At 33.3% G+C, this 18697-nt stretch overlaps 1 protein-coding gene across 4 annotated transcripts in view; it reads left to right on the forward strand.

Annotated features, from left to right (window-relative positions):
* Positions 1-18697, forward strand: part of SNTG1 (syntrophin gamma 1) — a 906932-nt gene that overhangs the window by 603323 nt on the left and 284912 nt on the right. For all 4 annotated transcript variants that reach the window (XM_008000591.3, XM_073018076.1, XM_073018075.1 and 1 more), the window contains one exon: positions 12056-12158. In XM_008000591.3, coding sequence (XP_007998782.3) covers positions 12056-12158 — 103 coding nt within the window. The remainder of the gene's footprint in view (positions 1-12055; positions 12159-18697) is intronic.

The following is an 18697-nucleotide window of genomic DNA, read 5'->3' on the forward strand; positions in this document are numbered from 1 at the left end:
TCCTTCTCCTCAGAACTAGGGCTGTGAAGTGGTGCTGTGCAGCTGGGCTCTGCAGATAAAGACCCATGTAGAAGTTGATAGGTGATGATTGTCCTGAAATTGCTATGAGACTAAAATATGTTTTTTAAGAAATTCTGCAAGATTTGCCACTGACTATTTTAAGAGAAAGGCACAGTGGAAAAACTGGAGAACTCATGTTTACATGTAGTTTTACTTGTCAGTCTACCATATATGAGGTGCTACGTTTGAGCAAGTCACTCAGTTTTTCAATGTTTCCAAAGAGTCTAGCACGTCCTTTATCTAAGTATCTGTATGGCGAACATGCTTACCTCCTTCTATCCTTTGGTCGGAAATCCTATGAATGTGTCCTACCTTCACTGATCTATTTAAAATAACTCTCCACACAGCTCTGTTCTTGCTTGTCTGCTCTGCCTGCCATTTTCCTTGCCTAAGAGCACCTCTCAACGTCTCCCTTTCTGTGCTTTCGTATTGTCTACTTTGTGCTCACCTAATGTCTATCTTCCATCACCTGTTCCTGCCCCTTGAAAATGAGTGCTAGGCAATGACACGATAACAGCAAGCCATGTTATTGACAGACAGATTCCAAGAGTCCAGCATGACACTTGGCCCATAAAAAGTATTCATTAAAAAGTTATTAATAAATAAATATAATGAAGTCTTTTTATTATACTTTTTTTTTGTTTGTTTGTTTGTTTTTTTTTTTGAGACGGAGTCTCGCTCTGTAGCCCAGGCTGGAGTGCGGTGGCCGGATCCCAGCTCACTGCAAGCTCCGCCTCCCGGGCTTACGCCATTCTCCAGCCTCAGCCTCCCAAGTAGCTGGGACTACAGGCGCCCGCCACCTTGCCCGGCTAGGTTTTTTTTGTATTTTTTAGTAGAGACGGGGTTTCACCGTATTATCCAGGATGGTCTCGATCTCTTGACCTCGTGATCCGCCCGTCTCGGCCTCCCAAAGTGCTGGGATTACAGGCTTGAGCCACCGAGCCCGGCCTTTTATTATACTTTAAGTTCTGGGATAAAATGTGTAGAACGTGCAGGTTTGTCACATAGGTATACACGTGCCATGGTGGTTTGCTGCACCCATCAACCCATAATTTACATTAGGTATTTCTCCTAATGCTGTCCCTCCTCTAGCCTGCCACCCCCAACAGGCCCCAGTGTGTGATGTTCCCCTCCCTGTGTCCATGTGTTCTCATTGTTCAACTCCCATTTATGAGTGAGAACATGTGGTGTTTGGTTTTCTGTTCCTGTGTTACCTTGCTGAGAATGATGGATTCCAGCTTCATCCATGTCCCTGCAAAGGACATGAACTCATCCTTTTTTATGGCTGCATAGTATTCCATGGTGTATATACACCACATTTTCTTTATCCAGTCTATCATTGATGGACATTAGGGTTGGTTCCATCTTCGCTGTTGCAAACGGTGCTGCAATAAACATATGTGTGCAGGTGTCTTTATAACAGAATGATTTATAGGCCTTTGGGTATATACCCAGTAATGGGATTGCTGGGTCAAATGATATTTATGGTTCTAGATCCTTGAGGAATCGCCACACTGTTTTCCACAATGGCTGAAGTAATTTACACTCCCACTAACAGTGTGAAAATGTTCCTATCTCTCCACATCTGCTCCAACATCTTTTGTTTCCTGACCTTTTAATGATTGCCATTCTAACTGGTGTGAGATGGTATCTCATTGTGGTTTTGATTTGCATTTCTCTGATGACCTGTGATGATGAGCTGAATAAATGTCTTCTTTTGAGAAGTGTCCGTTCATATCCTTTGCCCACTTTTTGATGGAGTTGTTTGCTTTTTCTTGTAAATTTGTTTAAGTTATTTGTAGATTTAGGATATTAGCCCTTTGCCAGATGGATAGATTGCAAAAATTTTCTCCCATTCGGTAGGTTGCCTGTTCACGCTGATGATAGTTTCTTTGGCTGTGCAGAAGCTCTTTAGTTTAACCCAATTTGTCAGTTTTGGCTTTTGTTACCATTGCTTTTGGTGTTTTAGTCATGAATTCTTTGCCCATGCCTATGTCCTGAATTGTAATGCCTAGGTTTTCTTCTAGAGTTTTTATGGTTTTAGGTCTTACGTTTAAGTCTTTAATCCATCTTGAGTTAATTTTTGTATAAGGTATAAGGAAGGGATCCAGTTTCAGTTTTCTGCATACTGGTATACAGACCAGTGGAACAGAACAGAGGCCTCAGAAATAACACCACACATCAACAGCCATATGCTCTTTGACAAACTTGACAAAAACAAGCAATGGGGAAAGGATTTCCTATTTAATAAATGGTGTTGGGAAAACTGGCTAGCCATATGCAGAAAACAGAACTCTTAAGATAGTAGAATATGTAGAAATACAAACAGGGATTTTAGAGCATGATGGTACAACCAATTCCAAGTTGCTGTAGTTTTTAAAACTCTGGACCTTCTACGTATGTCATCCTTTAGATGATATATTCTGTACTGAGATCATCCAACCAAAAACAAATGAATGAATGCCTTACATTGTCCTGAATGAACTTTTGAAGAGCTTTTGAAAGACTGACCTCAAACCATGTAGGAAACTAAGATGGAAATTGTGCAGACTTTTCTAATGTTTGTAATACTGTATTTAGGTTCTTTTTCTATTTTAAGGAGTACATTTGGAAATTCAAAACAATTGGCAAACCTTCAATTAGTGTATTAAATGCAGGAGAATTCTGCATTTTGGGCACCTTCCTAATACGCTTTATCATTTAGTACTTTGACTTGAGTGGTGTTGATTAAACATTTGACCAATAATTATGTTTTTATAAATCTACTGTACAAACTATACAGAGTTTAAGATTTAAGATACAGCTTCTAAGGTCAACACTGTATATACATGTATAATTTTAAAAAAGATTTTGTATATGGAAATTTTCTATTTATATAGATAATATTTTTTACTTGTATATATTGAGAGTATTTAATACACTTTTATATAAATAAAGGCAAATGGTAATTGCTGAAAAAAATAAAAAATAATAAAACCATGTCAACTACAGTCAGGTACCAAATAAAGACGATCATTATCTCCATTATTTTTCAACAATATTTTATGAGTTCCAGCAAATACAGGCAAATAAAAAATTGAAATTTCTTTTAGAAATATTAAAGAGAGCCCTAAGTTGGAGGGTTGTGTGTGGGGGGGCATACCAGGGAATTTTTTTTTTTTTTCTATTCCTACTTTTCTTAGAGTTTTCATTAGGAATTGCTGCTCAATTTGACCGAACATCCTTTCAGAATCTTTCATTGAAGGCAGAAACATGTAAATATATATATACACACACACACACACACTCACACATGCATACATATATATACACACACACACACACATACACACATATATATATGTACACACACACACAACTTTTTGAGGAAATTAATTATATTCATAATAATTCCTGGATATTTATTCAAGATTTCTCTTTTGAAATAAGGACCACTTGCTCATAGCAAAATTTCATTTCTCACTTGCTGAATTTCATATGTATTCAAAATACAGTATTAGCATATATATTTATATTAATAATTATCTCTTGTTTATTTTATTTATACTACTATGTCTGCCTTTATTTTTCATTTTCATTTAAATTTACTTTAATAAAATGGTTTGAAGATACAAGATTTCCTACTGGAATCATCTCGTCTTTAAGAATTAGATAAAACTCAGTTTTATCCCTCTGTTCCTGATGCTTTTTCAAAGTAGAAATTTTATCAGTTGTAATGGATCTTGAGCTACTCAGTTGGCCACACAACAATTAAAATAAAAAAGAAAATGTTGCTTGAGTTATTGAGGAAATCATCTTGGAATTACAACAAATGCTGAAATAGTATTTCCATAGCCATGTAAACTAGCTAATAATGTATTTTACTTCAATTAAAGTTTAACTCAGAAGGATATGTCTCTTTATACACTTTCATTATATAGAATCTTGTTTTAGTTGAGTCTTTGAAAACAATGAATTATTTTCAGTCATAACCTTAAATATTAAGTCATTACCTTAAACAAGTACAATTTTATCAAATGTTTCAATATTCTTGTCTAACTAAAATAAGTGGTTCTTTTCTATATTGAAATTCAATAATTTATTATTGTTGTATTATGATTAGTTTCACTAAGATTTGTTATTTTTTTAGAGCTGAGAGCTGAAACTGCATTCTTAATTGTAATAAATAATTATCAAAATCAAACATTATTGCATAATTATACACTATTTTAGGCTGAAATTTTAGGAATTCTGAAATTTTAAATTATTCATAGTTCCTTCTTTCATCATATAACCAGATGGACATTCTTGCTGGGACTTTTCATTTTAAACGACATAAAATTTACACTAGAAATGGCTATTGAAGTATTCTTATTTCATTTCTATGTATTTATGAAGTATTTTTAAAAATTAAAATGCAGAGAAACATAATAAAACGAATGAATGCATACAATGCTTCCTCAGGAACATCACATTACCTTCCTTGTGCTATTATGTCGACGATAATCTCACTCCCCATCCCTAATGTGATGTATTTCTAGCTTTTCTAGCTCTGTCCTGTATCCTGTGGTTGCAGCAACAAAGATGAGAGCTGATGTGTCTCAATCATGTCAAATTCTTGTTTGTTTGTTTTTTTCAGTTGTTTCCTCCACATTCCCAATTATATTTGACTTCACATAGTTGATTAATCCACTACTTCCAAAAGTTATGTGATAAGGTTTTCTTAGATGCAGCTCTATACCCTACTTTCCAGCAGGGAAATTTCTGTTAATACACTTGATTTACTTTCCAGTCCAACAGTACCAGCTCTTGTGAATATTACAGACTCATTTCTTGCTCGAATGCTTCTCTCTTAAGAAGGCCTTATCTCCTGCCCATGGCTAGCAACTGCCATGACCCTGTGAGCAATCTGCAGTTGTGAATGTATATGCCTGCAGGAAACCACAGAAGGGCAGTATGCTCCCTCACCCTGCCACCAGAAGACTTCTCTGTAAACCTGAATGTGCTAGTAGATACACAATGGCAGGAGGACTCCCTAACCCCGGCATGAAAGCCTTTACATTACAGTTTCAACCAAAGCTGTCACCCAGTAATACCCGTAATAAGCCAACTTCTTATTTTTCCTTCAGTTCATAAACCAGTGCATTAAAAAAAAAAAAAAAAAAAAAAGATTCATTCATTTGGTTTCCACATATAGTCACTATTTTAGAGTGAACAGTCAAGTATGTTATAGTTTCTGGATTAGCCTATTTTATCTGTAAAGTGATCTGTTTCAATATCAACCCTCAAAGTCATTTTTAAGATCCTTTTCAGATAGGATCCAGAATAAGGAAATAATTTACTTATGTCAAGTGGGATAAGTCCAATGTTAATGTCACATTCTAGGTGACTGTTTTCCATCATTGTTACTAGTGGGCAGAAATACGTCAATCTGACTCTCTTAAGATCAAAGTCTTACTTGATTTCCTGATATCATGTGAGGTCAGTAACTATGATCCTCACAGACTAATCTTCCTGCCCTTGCTGTCTGTGAAGGGAGGTGTGTGTGTGTTTCCTGATGTGTGCTTAAAATATGCATAGACAAAGCAGCAGTGCCTTCTTTTTATCAATTAAAAGCAAGCTCAGCTATGGGGATCCTTGGCTTTATATTCCAGAGTAGTGGCAGCTAGCTAAATTCCTCCTTACAATCTCATAGAAGTTAGAATGGCCTCCGAGGGGAAATCAGAAAGGGCAAAGAACCAAAAAACGTTGTATGAACTTTTCTTCTTAATAGATGAATGGAACTTAAGAATTTTCAGTTCATGAACTGAGTCGTTAGATTTGTAGTGGTTTTAATATTAGATTAAATCCATAAATACCTATTTGAATTTAATTTCTCTTTTCTATTCTTATTGATTGTCACCATTTATCAATCCTCTTGCTTGGGTACTCACCTATAGCAGTTTGAGAGAATAACTGTGCTAGTACTTTATCTGATTAAAATTCACAACATTTTATTTGAATTATAAAATGTGAATGAAAGTAAAAAGGACAACTGGATTTATTGGTAATTTCTGATTTGGCAGGAAGAATTCATTCATTATTATTCAAGATATAGAACCTATATTTTCCAAGCTGACAGTATCAGGCTGATATAATATGCATTTAAACCATAGAAGAAAAACTGAAAAAAAATACTATCTCAACCCTATTCCCTGAAAAGATTAATAATCCTGAATTAATTAAAAAATGTGTATTTGTCAAAGACTTAAAATTATGATTACACAGATACTCATAAGTGACCTTATATTTTAAAAACTCATTATCTCTTTAGGGTGAGTTTTTATTATTGTTTAACGTTCTCATATTTTTCACTTATACTTGAAAAAAACTTTAAGATTGAAGCACAAATGTAAAGCTTTAAAAGTAAAGCAATTGTCCATTGCCTATTTCCTAGGCAACCATATTTAACCTATACAGGTCATATTTTTCCCATATCTATACCCATATTCACATATTCCTATATTTATATACTTATTCAAAATTGATTTCATACCATTATTTCTTTTTGTTTAATCCTAGATATTATCTATTTTACACTTACTATAGAATATGAGTACTTAGCTATTTTTTTCCATTGCACCATATATTTTAATTTATCAGAAATTCTCAATATTGTCATATAATATTGATTATATCAATATTTAGAGGTTATAATATAATGTCAATACAAATACAGAAGCCACATTCATAAATTCATTCTAAGCCAAAAAAAGTAAAAGAAATAACACTGGAACTTTCAATGAGATTGTCCTGCATCTATAGAAAAATAGGGCAGAATTGATATCTTCACAGTACTGTGTCCAGCAATCCATAACATAAAATACACACCAACACAATCAAGATAATAAAATACTCATTTACCCTAAAAGTTTAATCTTGCCACTGTATAATCTGTCCTTCTGCCTCTTCTCTTCTCCTCAATCCCTGAACAATCGCTAATCTGCTTTGTGGCACTATACATTTGTTTACATTTTCTACAATTTTATGTAAATGTAATCCTGTAGTTGGTAATATGTTTTCTGGCTTCTTTCACTTAATATAATTATTTTATATTTATTCACCTGGTATCATGTACCCATCACTCATTCATTTTTTCTTATTATTGTAGAGTCACACTCCATTATAAGGATATACTTGAGTTTGTTTACCCATTTACCTTCTGATGGACATTTGAGTTTTCTAAATTTTCTGATTAAAAATACAGCTGCCATGAATATTCATGAAAAGTATTTGTAAGGACATTTACTTTCATTTCTCTTGGATAAATTTCTAAAAATTAATTTACTGGATCATGTAGTATGGCATGTTTCAATTTTATGAAATTGCTAAATTATTTTCTAAATTTATTGTAACATTTAAAATTTTTATTCTTAGTCTCTGAGAGGTCCAGTTCCTCCAAAACCTTACATGCACTTAGCATCTGAGGCATATATAATTTGGACATTTCAGAAGATTTATAGTGGCATCTCATTCTAGTTTTAATTTACATTTCCCTAATTATGTTAAGCATATTTTCATGCACTAATTTGCCATCAACATAAGTTCAAGGAAATACCTGCCTAAGATTTTTTCTCATGTTTTATTAGGTCATTTGTATTATTATTGAGTTTTGAGTGTTTTAAAATATATTCCAGGTGTATATTATTTATCAGAAAAAGATTTACAAATATTTTCTCAAAGTTTGTGACTCTCTTAAAAGCATATTGTGTGAAAAACAATGGTTCAATTTTGATTACTCCCAACTTAACAATTTGTGTTTTTACGGGATGTACTTTGGATTAATAACTACAAAAATAAATCGTGCCTCAATGCCACAATGCTTTTCTCCAAAGTTTACTTCTAGAAGTTTTATAAGCTTAGACTTTACATTCAGGTAATTGATTCACTCTAAAGTAGTATTAGTATGTCATGTAAGGTATAGATCAAAGCTCCTTTTCTTTTCTAATGAGGATTTGAAATTGTCCCAGCACAATTTGTTAAAAAGATTTTACTTTCTCTACTTCATTGCAACATTGTTGAGAAATAGTTGTTTATTTTTGTTTGCATTTATTTCTGTACACATTTTATATTATATTACATTATATTATATTAATTATATTACATCATATTATATTATTATTTTATTTTATCTATGTTTTTGATAGCACAATGTCTTGATGATTATAGTATTTTTATATCTCTTAAAATCAAACGATGTTGGTGTAATAGCTTTGCTTTTATTTTCCAAAGGTGGTTTGGTTATCCTGGATTTTTTAAATTTCCACATGAATTTTAATAACAGTTTGTCAATTTTTATTAAAATGTCTGCTGGGATTCTCATATGTCAATTAGAGTAGATAAATATTGAGTTTTGTGACACATATATTTAAATGTTTAAAAATTACTCATAGCAATGTTTTGTATACAGGGCTTTTACTACTTTTGTTAGACTGATACATAAATATTGCATGGTTTTGGTAATTTTATAAATTTTTTAAATTAGAAATTCTGATATTTCATAAAGAAATATAATTATTTTATATTTATCTTATTTCCTGAAACTCTGCTAAAAAGATTAGTTATGATTAGTTCCAGGAGATTTTTATTTCTTTTTTTTTTTGGTAGATTCTAGTGCACTTTTTTGTAAGCCATCAGGTCATCTGCAGATAGATGCTTTTGTTCCTTCTTTTCAAATATAGATGACTACTTTTTTTCTCTATATTGCCCTGCCTAGTACCTTTATGGAAATGTTGACTTAAAGTAGATAGTGTGGACAAACTTTTATTTTTTCTGAACTGAAGTCATTAAGGCCTTTAGTCTTTTACCATTTAGTAATGACATTACTTGTAGGTTTTTTTTTATGGCTTTCCCTCTGTCAGTTTGAGGAAGTTCTGTTCTACCATTACTTTGTTTAAAGCATTCAACAGATATGAATTCTGAATATTGCCAAATGTTTTTTGATATTTCAACTTAGGTTTTTATGTGGTTAATTACACCAATTGATTTTCTAATGTTAAACCAACCTTGTATTCCTGGATTAAACTTCAGTTGATCATGTATTATCTGATTTGCATTGATCATGTTGTATTGTTTGATTTGTTAAAACATTTAATAATATTTACATAAGTCCTTTATCTGGCTCCTTTTAAAAGTTTTAAAAGTTTGTTGTTTTTTATCTTTAGTTTGCAAAATTTTAATTATGATGTATCTTAGTGTAGATTTATTTGGCAGGATCCTTTCGAGGTTTGTTAAGTTTCTTAAATCTGTGGGCTCATATCTGCCATCCAATTTGAGAAATTTTCAGACATTATATGTTTAAATACTCATTCAGTCCCTCTTCTTTCTCTTTTTTTCTGTGACTCATATGATATGCATTTTATATATTTTGTTACTATCCTTCAGGTTATTTTTTCTTTCTTTCTTTTTTTTTTTTGGTCTATATAGTCTTTATTGTTCAGATTAGGTGAATTATATTATTCTGTCTTCATCCTTGTTACTTCTACTCTCTTTCATTCCTACTTTGTTATTGAACTATCCCCAAGTGTTTTTAAAATTTATGAAAAAATATTTGTGTAATATCTATTTGGATATTATAACATAACTTATTTTTTTTGCTGAGATTTTATAATTTTTCACTTGAATCAAAAAAACTTGTAATTTCTTATGGCAACAGTTTTGTTGATTGTTTCAAAATCCTTGTCAGAGAGTTCCAATATGTGATTTATCTCATTGGTATTCATCCCTTTAAAACTGTGATTTTTCTGGTTCTCATTATGATATATAAGTTTTACTATATCCTGGTCATTTTGTTTATTATGTTAGGTGACTCTGCCTCTTACTTGAGATTTCTTTTTTTAAGCAGAAATTTACTATTTAGCTCACGGGTTTGTGGACCATGATTCCACTTACGATATATGTTTTAGAGCCGTTTGGTGCTGCTTTTTCTGACTGATTTATCTCGTATCAATGGGCACCCACTGTTCCCTGCTGGGATAGTCTGAAGGGATGGAAAAAGTTTTCCCACGTCAGTGCTGGTTATGGAGGGTTCCTCCCTGCTGTAGAGGAGGTAGGATAATGGGGACTTTGGAGCAGGTCTATCTTTGCTGGTACTCTCTGCTAGGACGGTGTCTCTAGTCGGGGGAGGGTAGTCTCAGGACCTTCACAAAGCGGCCTCTTTCACTGGGCACGTATGAGGAGGTACCCCTGCCAGTGTTCCCGGTTACACAGTGCCTCTGAGTGGGGCAGAGTATTCTCACACCCAGGGAGAAGTCTAGCACTTCTGCTGGCTTCCAGTTGTCACCACTCACTGATGTTTGTGGCCTTGCTTGGTATTAGTGGGGCCTTCTTACAATCCAGAGGTAGTATGAGCCTATCTAGCATGCTGTCTGTTTTAATGATGGGGCGGAGAAAATGCCCGGCCTGTTTGGTGTTCCTCTGTTTGGTGGAGCAGGTAATGTATCCCGTCTCTGTGCTGTCCAGTGCTGTCCTGAGACCCGTAATCAGGTTTTCCTTCTCCTTCCGTTTTTCAGAGTTCTTATTTGGTTGTCTCTTCTGTTTTCTTCAGTGTTTACAGTTGTACTTCTTGGGGAGGAGCAGAGAGAGATGAGCTTGTCCGTTTTAAAAAAAATTATGTATGTATGTATGTATGTATGTATGTATTTATTGACGGAGTTTCGCTCTTGCTGCCTAGGCTGGAGTGCAGAGGTGTGGTGTCGGCTCACTGCAACCTCTGCCTCCGAAGTTCAAATGATTCTCCTGCCTCAGCCTCCCGAGTAGCTGGGATTACAGATGCCTACCACCAAGACCGGCTAATTTTTCTTTTTTTTCTTTTTTTTTTTTTTTTTCGTATTTTTAGTAGAGACGGAGGTTTTACCATTTTGGCTAGCCTGGTCTCGAATTGCAGATCTCAGGTGATCCACCTGCCTCGGTCTCCCAAAGTGTTGGGATTACAGGCACCAGCCGCCACGCCCGGCCATCTGTGTCATCTTGTCAGGACCAGAAGTCATTCTAAATTGGCTTTAAGTAGCTAATTCTTTAATGATTTGTGTTTGAACAATTTTTCAGTGTATTTAACAAGATATATTTCCATGTTTATTAACTGTTTTTTCACTGATTATTCTTGTCTCCTTATTTTACATGACAGTTTAAAATCATAAATATATTAATATCATTTCAGGTGTGTTTGGTATAAATAACTTCAGCTTCTTTGTTCTTTTAGTTTTTTAAACAATTTTTAAATTTTTACAATGCTTATATTTTTAGAGATGATTTTTGGAGACATTGAAATTATTTTAACTGAAAGAACTAGACTTACTTATTCTATAATTTAAAATAATGTTGTGAGTCATTGATAATAACAGACTTCAACATTATATAACAACCGATGCTATTGATAATAACAGGTTTGCAGGGAAAAGGAAATATTAAGTAGATGTAATGGCAATTTTTTTTTTTTTTTTGCAAGAGGATTAGAGTGAATTGGGTCAATTTGATTTAATCTGAATTAGTACTCTGGTCAACATTGGCAGAATCAGATTTTTATGCTTTTAGAATAATTTTCTCTTATATCTTAGCCTATTTTATGTTGCATAATGGATGCTCCAAAGCTTATTCAATTTATTGTGCATAATAGATGTTCAACAATTATTAATATTTACTAATAAATACAGTGTCCTGAACATTATATGTCTTTCTGTGGACTTCATGATTCCTCATATTGCCTAATATAGACTATAAATTCAAGAAGATCTCAGTAAGTATGAATGGAAGATGCACATTGTATATAAACAGGGGATCACAAATTGTGACAAGAGGATGCACACTGATGACTCTTACTGCAATAATAAATAATTACCTCCCTCTATCTTTTGTAAAATGCTTCTGACCACTAGGGAAAAATGGAAGGTGGAAAAAACAACCAATAATTTAAAGGCTTTGCCATCATATAAAATGATAAACGTAATGATAGTTTCATTCTTTTTATTCTTTTTTTTAGGTTCAGGTTCTTCGGAATGCTGGAGAAGAAGTGACTCTAACAGTGTCATTTTTAAAAAGAGCACCTGCTTTCCTCAAACTCCCATTGAATGAAGATTGTGCATGTAAGCATTTAGAAAGAATAGATAAAAGTGCTCACATCATTATAGCTACATAATAATTATTTTGACAATAATTGGTGATTTCTTCTTAAAGTTGAAATTTTTTCGTGACTGTAAATATCTTTATATTACAAAGTGTTCTACTAACCCTTATGAAAAGGAAACAGATTTTTTTTCTTCTAGTATAGAATCACCACATTATAGTTTTTTTTCTAACCTACAATTGGAGAAGTATTACTTGTTTTAAAAATAAGCATCATATCAAATATCATGTATGCATTATGCATGTCTATTAAATTTCATCAGAATACTTGGTGAATATACTTTCTCTAACTGAAAATTACTACTAAGCAAGAATGTGTGCTTAAGTTAATCTGATGAGAGAATATAAGAAAAGCGTTTGCCTTTGTGGGAATGTACTAATTTACATAGAACTACTTAAAAAGTTATTTGTCAACTTTATTTTCTGGTTGCATTTTCTAAAATGAAATGTATATTATCTAATACTTTTGCTGAAAAATGGAAGAATAATATATTTTTCACTGAGACATAATTTGTATGCAATAAAATGCAAATATCTTGCACAGTCAGAGCAGTTCTGAAAAGGCACACATTTGCTTAATCCACTTCCTGCAATCATAAAACTGTTCCCAGTAAATAACAGCCCAGAAATGACTACTCACTTACACTCTCTTCTTTATACATTATTTTACTTCTTCTAGAACTTTATAGAATGGAATTCTACTTTTCTTATTTTTTATTCTGGCTTTTTCTTTATGAATAATTTCCTTCAGATTCACTTATGTTACATATTTCTTAGTTTGTTCATTTATATTGCTGTTTATTATTCCATTGTATGAATTTATTACATTTATTAATGCATCTTTCTGTTGAAGGTACCAGCACTGTTTCCAGTATTTTGCTATAATAAATAAAGTTGCTGGAAACATTATTTTATTTAACTTATATTTTAAGTTCAGAGGTACAAGTGCACGGTTGTTACATAGGTAAACTTGTGTCCTGGGGGTTCGTTGTACACAAACCAGTTATTAAGCTTAGTGCCCATTAGTTACTTATTCTGATCTTGTCCCTCCTCCAACCCTACATCCCACCGAAAGGCCACAGTGTGTGTGGTTCCCCTCTATTTGTCTATGTGTTCTCATCATATTGCTCTCACTTATCAGTGAGAATGTGAAGTATTTGATTTTCTGTTCCTGTGTTAGTTTGCTAAGGATAATGGCCTCCAGCTCCATCCATTCATGTCCCTGCAGTGGACATGATCTCATTCTTTTATTATGGTGGCATAGTATTTCATGGTGTATATGTACATTTTTGTTATCCATTCTATCACTGAAGGGCATTTAGGTTGATTCCATGTCTTTACTATTGTGAACAGTGCTGCAATGAACGTACGCATGCATGTGTCTTTATAATAGAATGATTTATATATTTCGAGTGTATACCATTTGACCCAGCAATCCCATCACTGGAAGCTTCTTGTATAAGGGTTTTGGCAGTTTTATATTTTTATTTTAGTACAATAAATACCTAAGAATGGAATTGCTGAGTGACTATATAGATGTATAATTAACTTGTTAATAAATTGCCAAATTTAGAGGGGTGCAGGGGCCCATGTCTGTAATCCCAACATTTTGAGAAGCCGAGGCTGGCAGATCACCTAAGCTCAGGAGCTCAAGACCAACCTGAACAACATGTTAAAATGTCGTCTCTACCAAAAAAAAAAATAAAATAAAATAAAATAAAAATAAAAATAAAATAAAATTCACCAGGCATGGTGGCATGTGCCTGTGGTTCCAGCTACTTGGGAGGCTGAGGTGGGAGGATGACTTGAGCCTGGTAGGCTGAGGATGCAGTGAATTGAGATCATGCCACTGTACTCCAGCCTGGGTGACAGAGTGAGACCTGGTTTCAAAAATAAATAAATAAATATAAATAAATTGTGAAATTTATTTCCAAAGTGAGCATATTTTTTATTGTGGGAAATAACACATAACATAAAATTTACCATCTTTACCATTTTAAGTGTTCAGAAGAATAGTCTTAAGTCTATGTACATTAGTGTGTAACATATCTCTAGAAACTTTTGATATTGCAAAATGGAAATTCTATACCCCTTAAACTATTCCCTATTTTCCTCAGAGTCACCCCCTGGCAAACACATTGCCTTCTTTGAAGACGTGTCTATTCAAGTCTTGTATCCAGTTTTAAATCTGGTTATTTATTTTGCTGTTGTTGAGTTGTAAGAATTCTTCAGATACTCTGACTATTAACGTATTATCAGACATATGGTTTGAAAATATTTGTTCCCATTTCAAAAGTTGCTGTTTCACTCTGTTGATCATTTTATTTATTTTACAAAATTTTTAATTCTTCTGTAGTCAAGTCTATTTTTTGCTTCTAATGCCTGTGTTTTTGGTGTCCTATTCAGGAAATAATTGCCAAATCCAGAGTCATAAAGAGTTTTCTCTAAGTTTTCTGCTAGGATTTTTTACAGTTCAAGTCTAATGTTTAGGAATTTAATTTGTTTTGAGTCAATTTCTATACATAATATCAGATAAGTGCCCAACATTCTTTTGCATGAGGATATCCAGTTTTTCCAATACAATTAATTGAAGAGAAGATTATTCTTTCCCTATTGTATAACCTTAACAAGTTTGTTGAAAATAATTTCATCACATATTGAGGGTTAATTTTAGGATTACTCTGTTCCATTGTTCTGTGTGTCTGAATTAATGCCAGTACCACGTTGTTTTGATTACTGCAGCTTTGTAGTATATCTTGAGTTCAGAAAGTGTAAAGCCCCAGCTCTGTTTTTCTTCCTCAAGAATTTTTTGACTATTCAGAATTAGTTGAGGTTCTATATGAATTTTAGGATAGATTTTCTATTTCTGCAACATAATACCATTGAGATTTTGATAGGGATTGCATTGAACCTATAGATTGCATTGCTTAGTATGGACATTTTAACAACATTAATTCTTCCAATACATTAGCATGGAATATCTTTCCATTTATTTGTTTCATCTTTAATTTCTCAATGATGAAAACTAGTTTTCAGTGTAAAGACTTTTAACTTTTTGGGTTAGATTATTCCTAATTATTCTTTCTGATGCTATTATAAATAAAATTGTTTTCCTTTTTTATTGTTAATGGATAGAAACAACTGATTTTTTATGTTGTCTATTCTGCAACTCCCTTAGACTTGTTTATTAGTTTTAACATTTTTGTGTGTGTTTAAACTTTAGAGTTTTCTACATACAAGCTCATATCTGCAAACAAAGATAATTTTACTTCTTCTTTTGAATTTGGGTGACTTTTATTTCTTAGTCTTGCCTAATTGCTTCTGGCTATAACTTTTGGTTGCATGTTGAACAGAAGACCTGAGAGTGGGCATCCTTGCCTTATTCCTAATCTTAGAGGAAAAGCTTTCAGTTTTCCATCATTCAGTCTAGAGTTAGCTGTGGGCTTTTTATATATGAATTACCTTTATTATGTTGAGATAATTTCCTTCTGTTCCTAGTTTGTAAAATGTATTATATTTTAAATTGTGAAAACGTATTGAATTTGGCAAATGCTTTTTTCTTCATCAATTGAGGTGACTATGTGGGATTTTTTTTTCTGCCATTCTGTTACTGTGGTGTGTTAATTACATGAATAGATATTTTTTCATGTTGAACCATCCTTCCTTGCATTTCAGGAAAAAGTCACAATTGATCTTGGTGTATAATCTTTTAAATTGGTAGTTGAATTCAGTTTTTTAGTATCTTTTTGAGAACTTTTGCATTCATGTTCATCAGGAGTACTGGTTTGTAGTTTAATTTTTTTGTAGTATCTTTGTCTGGTTTTCATATCTGGTTAATGTTCACCTCAAATTGGAAACTGCTTTCCCCTCATCAAATTTTTTTGAAAGAGTATGAGAAGGATCAGTGCTAATTCTTCTTTAAATGCTTGGTAAAGCTCCACAGGAAAACCATCTGGTTGTGGGCTCTACTTTTATGTGAAGAATTTATTAATGATTCAATTTCCTTACTAGTTCTATGTCTGTCTGTATTTTTTGTTTTTCCATAATTGATTGTTGGTATGTCACATATTTCTAGAATTTTATCTATTTTTTCTAGATTTTTCAGTTTATTGGCACATAATTGTCCACATTACTCTCTAACGATCCTTTTGGTTTTTTGGCATCAGTTGTAATGTCTACTCTTTCATTTCTAATTTTTATTTACTTTTTTTGCTTTTTGGATTAGCCTAGTCAAAGTTTTGTCATTATTGTTGATCTTTTCAATAAATCAAGTATTTGCTTTATTGTCTTTCCATTTTATTTATTTTTGCTCTAATCTTTATAATTACTCTCCTTCTGCTACCTTGGGTTTAGTTTGTTTCTTTTTCTAGTTTTTGAGGAGTAAAATTTGGTTGTAGATTAGAGGTTTTTAAATTATTTTGTAACGTACTGCTTTAACATGCAAATGTTTACTGATAAAATTTTGTCTCTTAGTAACGCTTTTACTGTATCCTATGAGTTTGTGTATGTTGTGTTTCATTTTAATTTGTTGGATATTGTTTAAAATATTTTTAATTCCCTTGTGATTTCTTTTTTGACTCATTGGTTCTTCAAAATTTCATTTCTTAATTTCCACTCATTTGTGTATTTTTCAATTCTCTCTCTTCTATTGATTTCTAGTTTAATACCATTGTATCAGGAAAGATATTTGGTATGATTACAATCTTCTTAAATTTAATAAGACTTGTTTTGTGACCACACATGTAAACTATTAGGGAGAATATTTTGTGTACACATAAGAAGAACGTATATTTCAGGCAAACGGTCTGGAGTGGACCTCCAGCAAAATCCAGCAGACCTGCAGCATAGGGTCCTGATTGTTAAAAGGAAAACTAGCAAACAGAACTAGCATCACCATCAACAAAAAGGATGTCCACAAAAAAAACCCATCCAAAGGCCCCAACATCAAAGACCAAAAATAGATAAATCCACAAAGATGAGGGAAATACCAGCACACAAAGGCTGCAAATTCCAAAAACCAGAGCACCACTTCTTCTCCAAAGGGTCACAACTCTTCACCAGCAAGGGAACAAAACTGGATGGAGAATGAGTTTGACGAATTGACAGAAGTAGGCTTCAGAAGGTGGGTAATAACAAACTCCTCCAAGCTAAAGGAGCATGTCCTATCCCAATGCAAGGAAGCTAAGAACTTTGAAAAAAGGTTAGAGGAATTGCTAACTAGAATAACAAGTTTAGAGAAGAACATAAATGACCTGATGGAGCTCAAAAACACAGTATAAGAACTCCGTGAAGCACACACAAGTATCAATAGCCAAATTGATCAAATGAAAGAAAGGATATCAGAGACTGAAGATTATCGTAATGAAATAAAGTGTACAGACAAGATTAGAGAAAAAAAGAGTGAAAAGGAATGAACAAAGTCTCTAAGAAATATGGAACTATGTGAAAACACCAAATCTACATTTGAATGGTGTGCCTAAAAGTGACAGGGAGAATGGAACCAAGTCGGAAAACACTCGTCAGGATATTATCCAGGAGAACTTCCCCTACATAGCAAGACAGGCCAACATTCAAATTCAGGAAATACTAAGAACACCACAAAGACACTCCTCAAGAAGAACAATCACAGGACACATAATCATCAGATTCAGCAAGGTTGAAATGAAGGAAAAAGTGTTAAGGGCAGCCAGAGAGAAAGGCAGTGTTACCCACAAAGGGAAGCCCATCAGACTAACAGCAGATCTCTCTGCAGAAACCCTACAAGCCCGAAGAGAATGGGAGCTAATATTCAACATTCTTAAAGAAAAGAATTTTCAACCCAGAATTACATATCCAGTCAAACTAAGCTCCATAAGTGAAGGAGAAATAAAATCCTTTACAGAAAAGCAATTGCTGAGAAATTTTGTCACTGCTAAATCCACCTTACAAGACCTCCTGAAAAAGAAGTGCTAAATATGGAAAGGAAAAACTGATACCAGCCACTGCAAAACTATATCAAATTGTAAAGACCATCAATGCCATTAAGGAACTGCATCAACTAATGGCAAAATAACCAGGTAGCATCATAATGACAGGATCAAATTCACACATACCAATATTAACCTTAAAAGTAAATACGCTAAATGCCCCAACTAAAAGACACAGATTGGCAAATTGGACAAAGAGTTAGGACCCATTGGTGTGCTGTATTCAGGAGACCCATCTCATGTGCAAATACACACATAGGCTCAAATAAAGGGATGGAGGAGTATTTACCAAGCAAATGGAAAGTAAAAAAATGCAGGGGTTGCAATTCTAGTCTCTGATAAAACAGACTTTAAACCAAAAAAGATCAAAAAAAGACAAAGGAGGGCATTACATAATGATAAAAGTATCAATGCAACAAGAAGAGCACCCAATATAGGAGCATCCTGATTCATAAAGCAAGTTCTTAGAGACCTACAAAGAGACTTAGACTCTCAGACAAAAATAGTGGGAGAGTTTAACACCACACTGTCAA

This window comes from Chlorocebus sabaeus, chromosome 8 (assembly GCF_047675955.1).
Source record: "Chlorocebus sabaeus isolate Y175 chromosome 8, mChlSab1.0.hap1, whole genome shotgun sequence".
Classification (NCBI taxonomy): domain Eukaryota; kingdom Metazoa; phylum Chordata; class Mammalia; order Primates; family Cercopithecidae; genus Chlorocebus; species Chlorocebus sabaeus.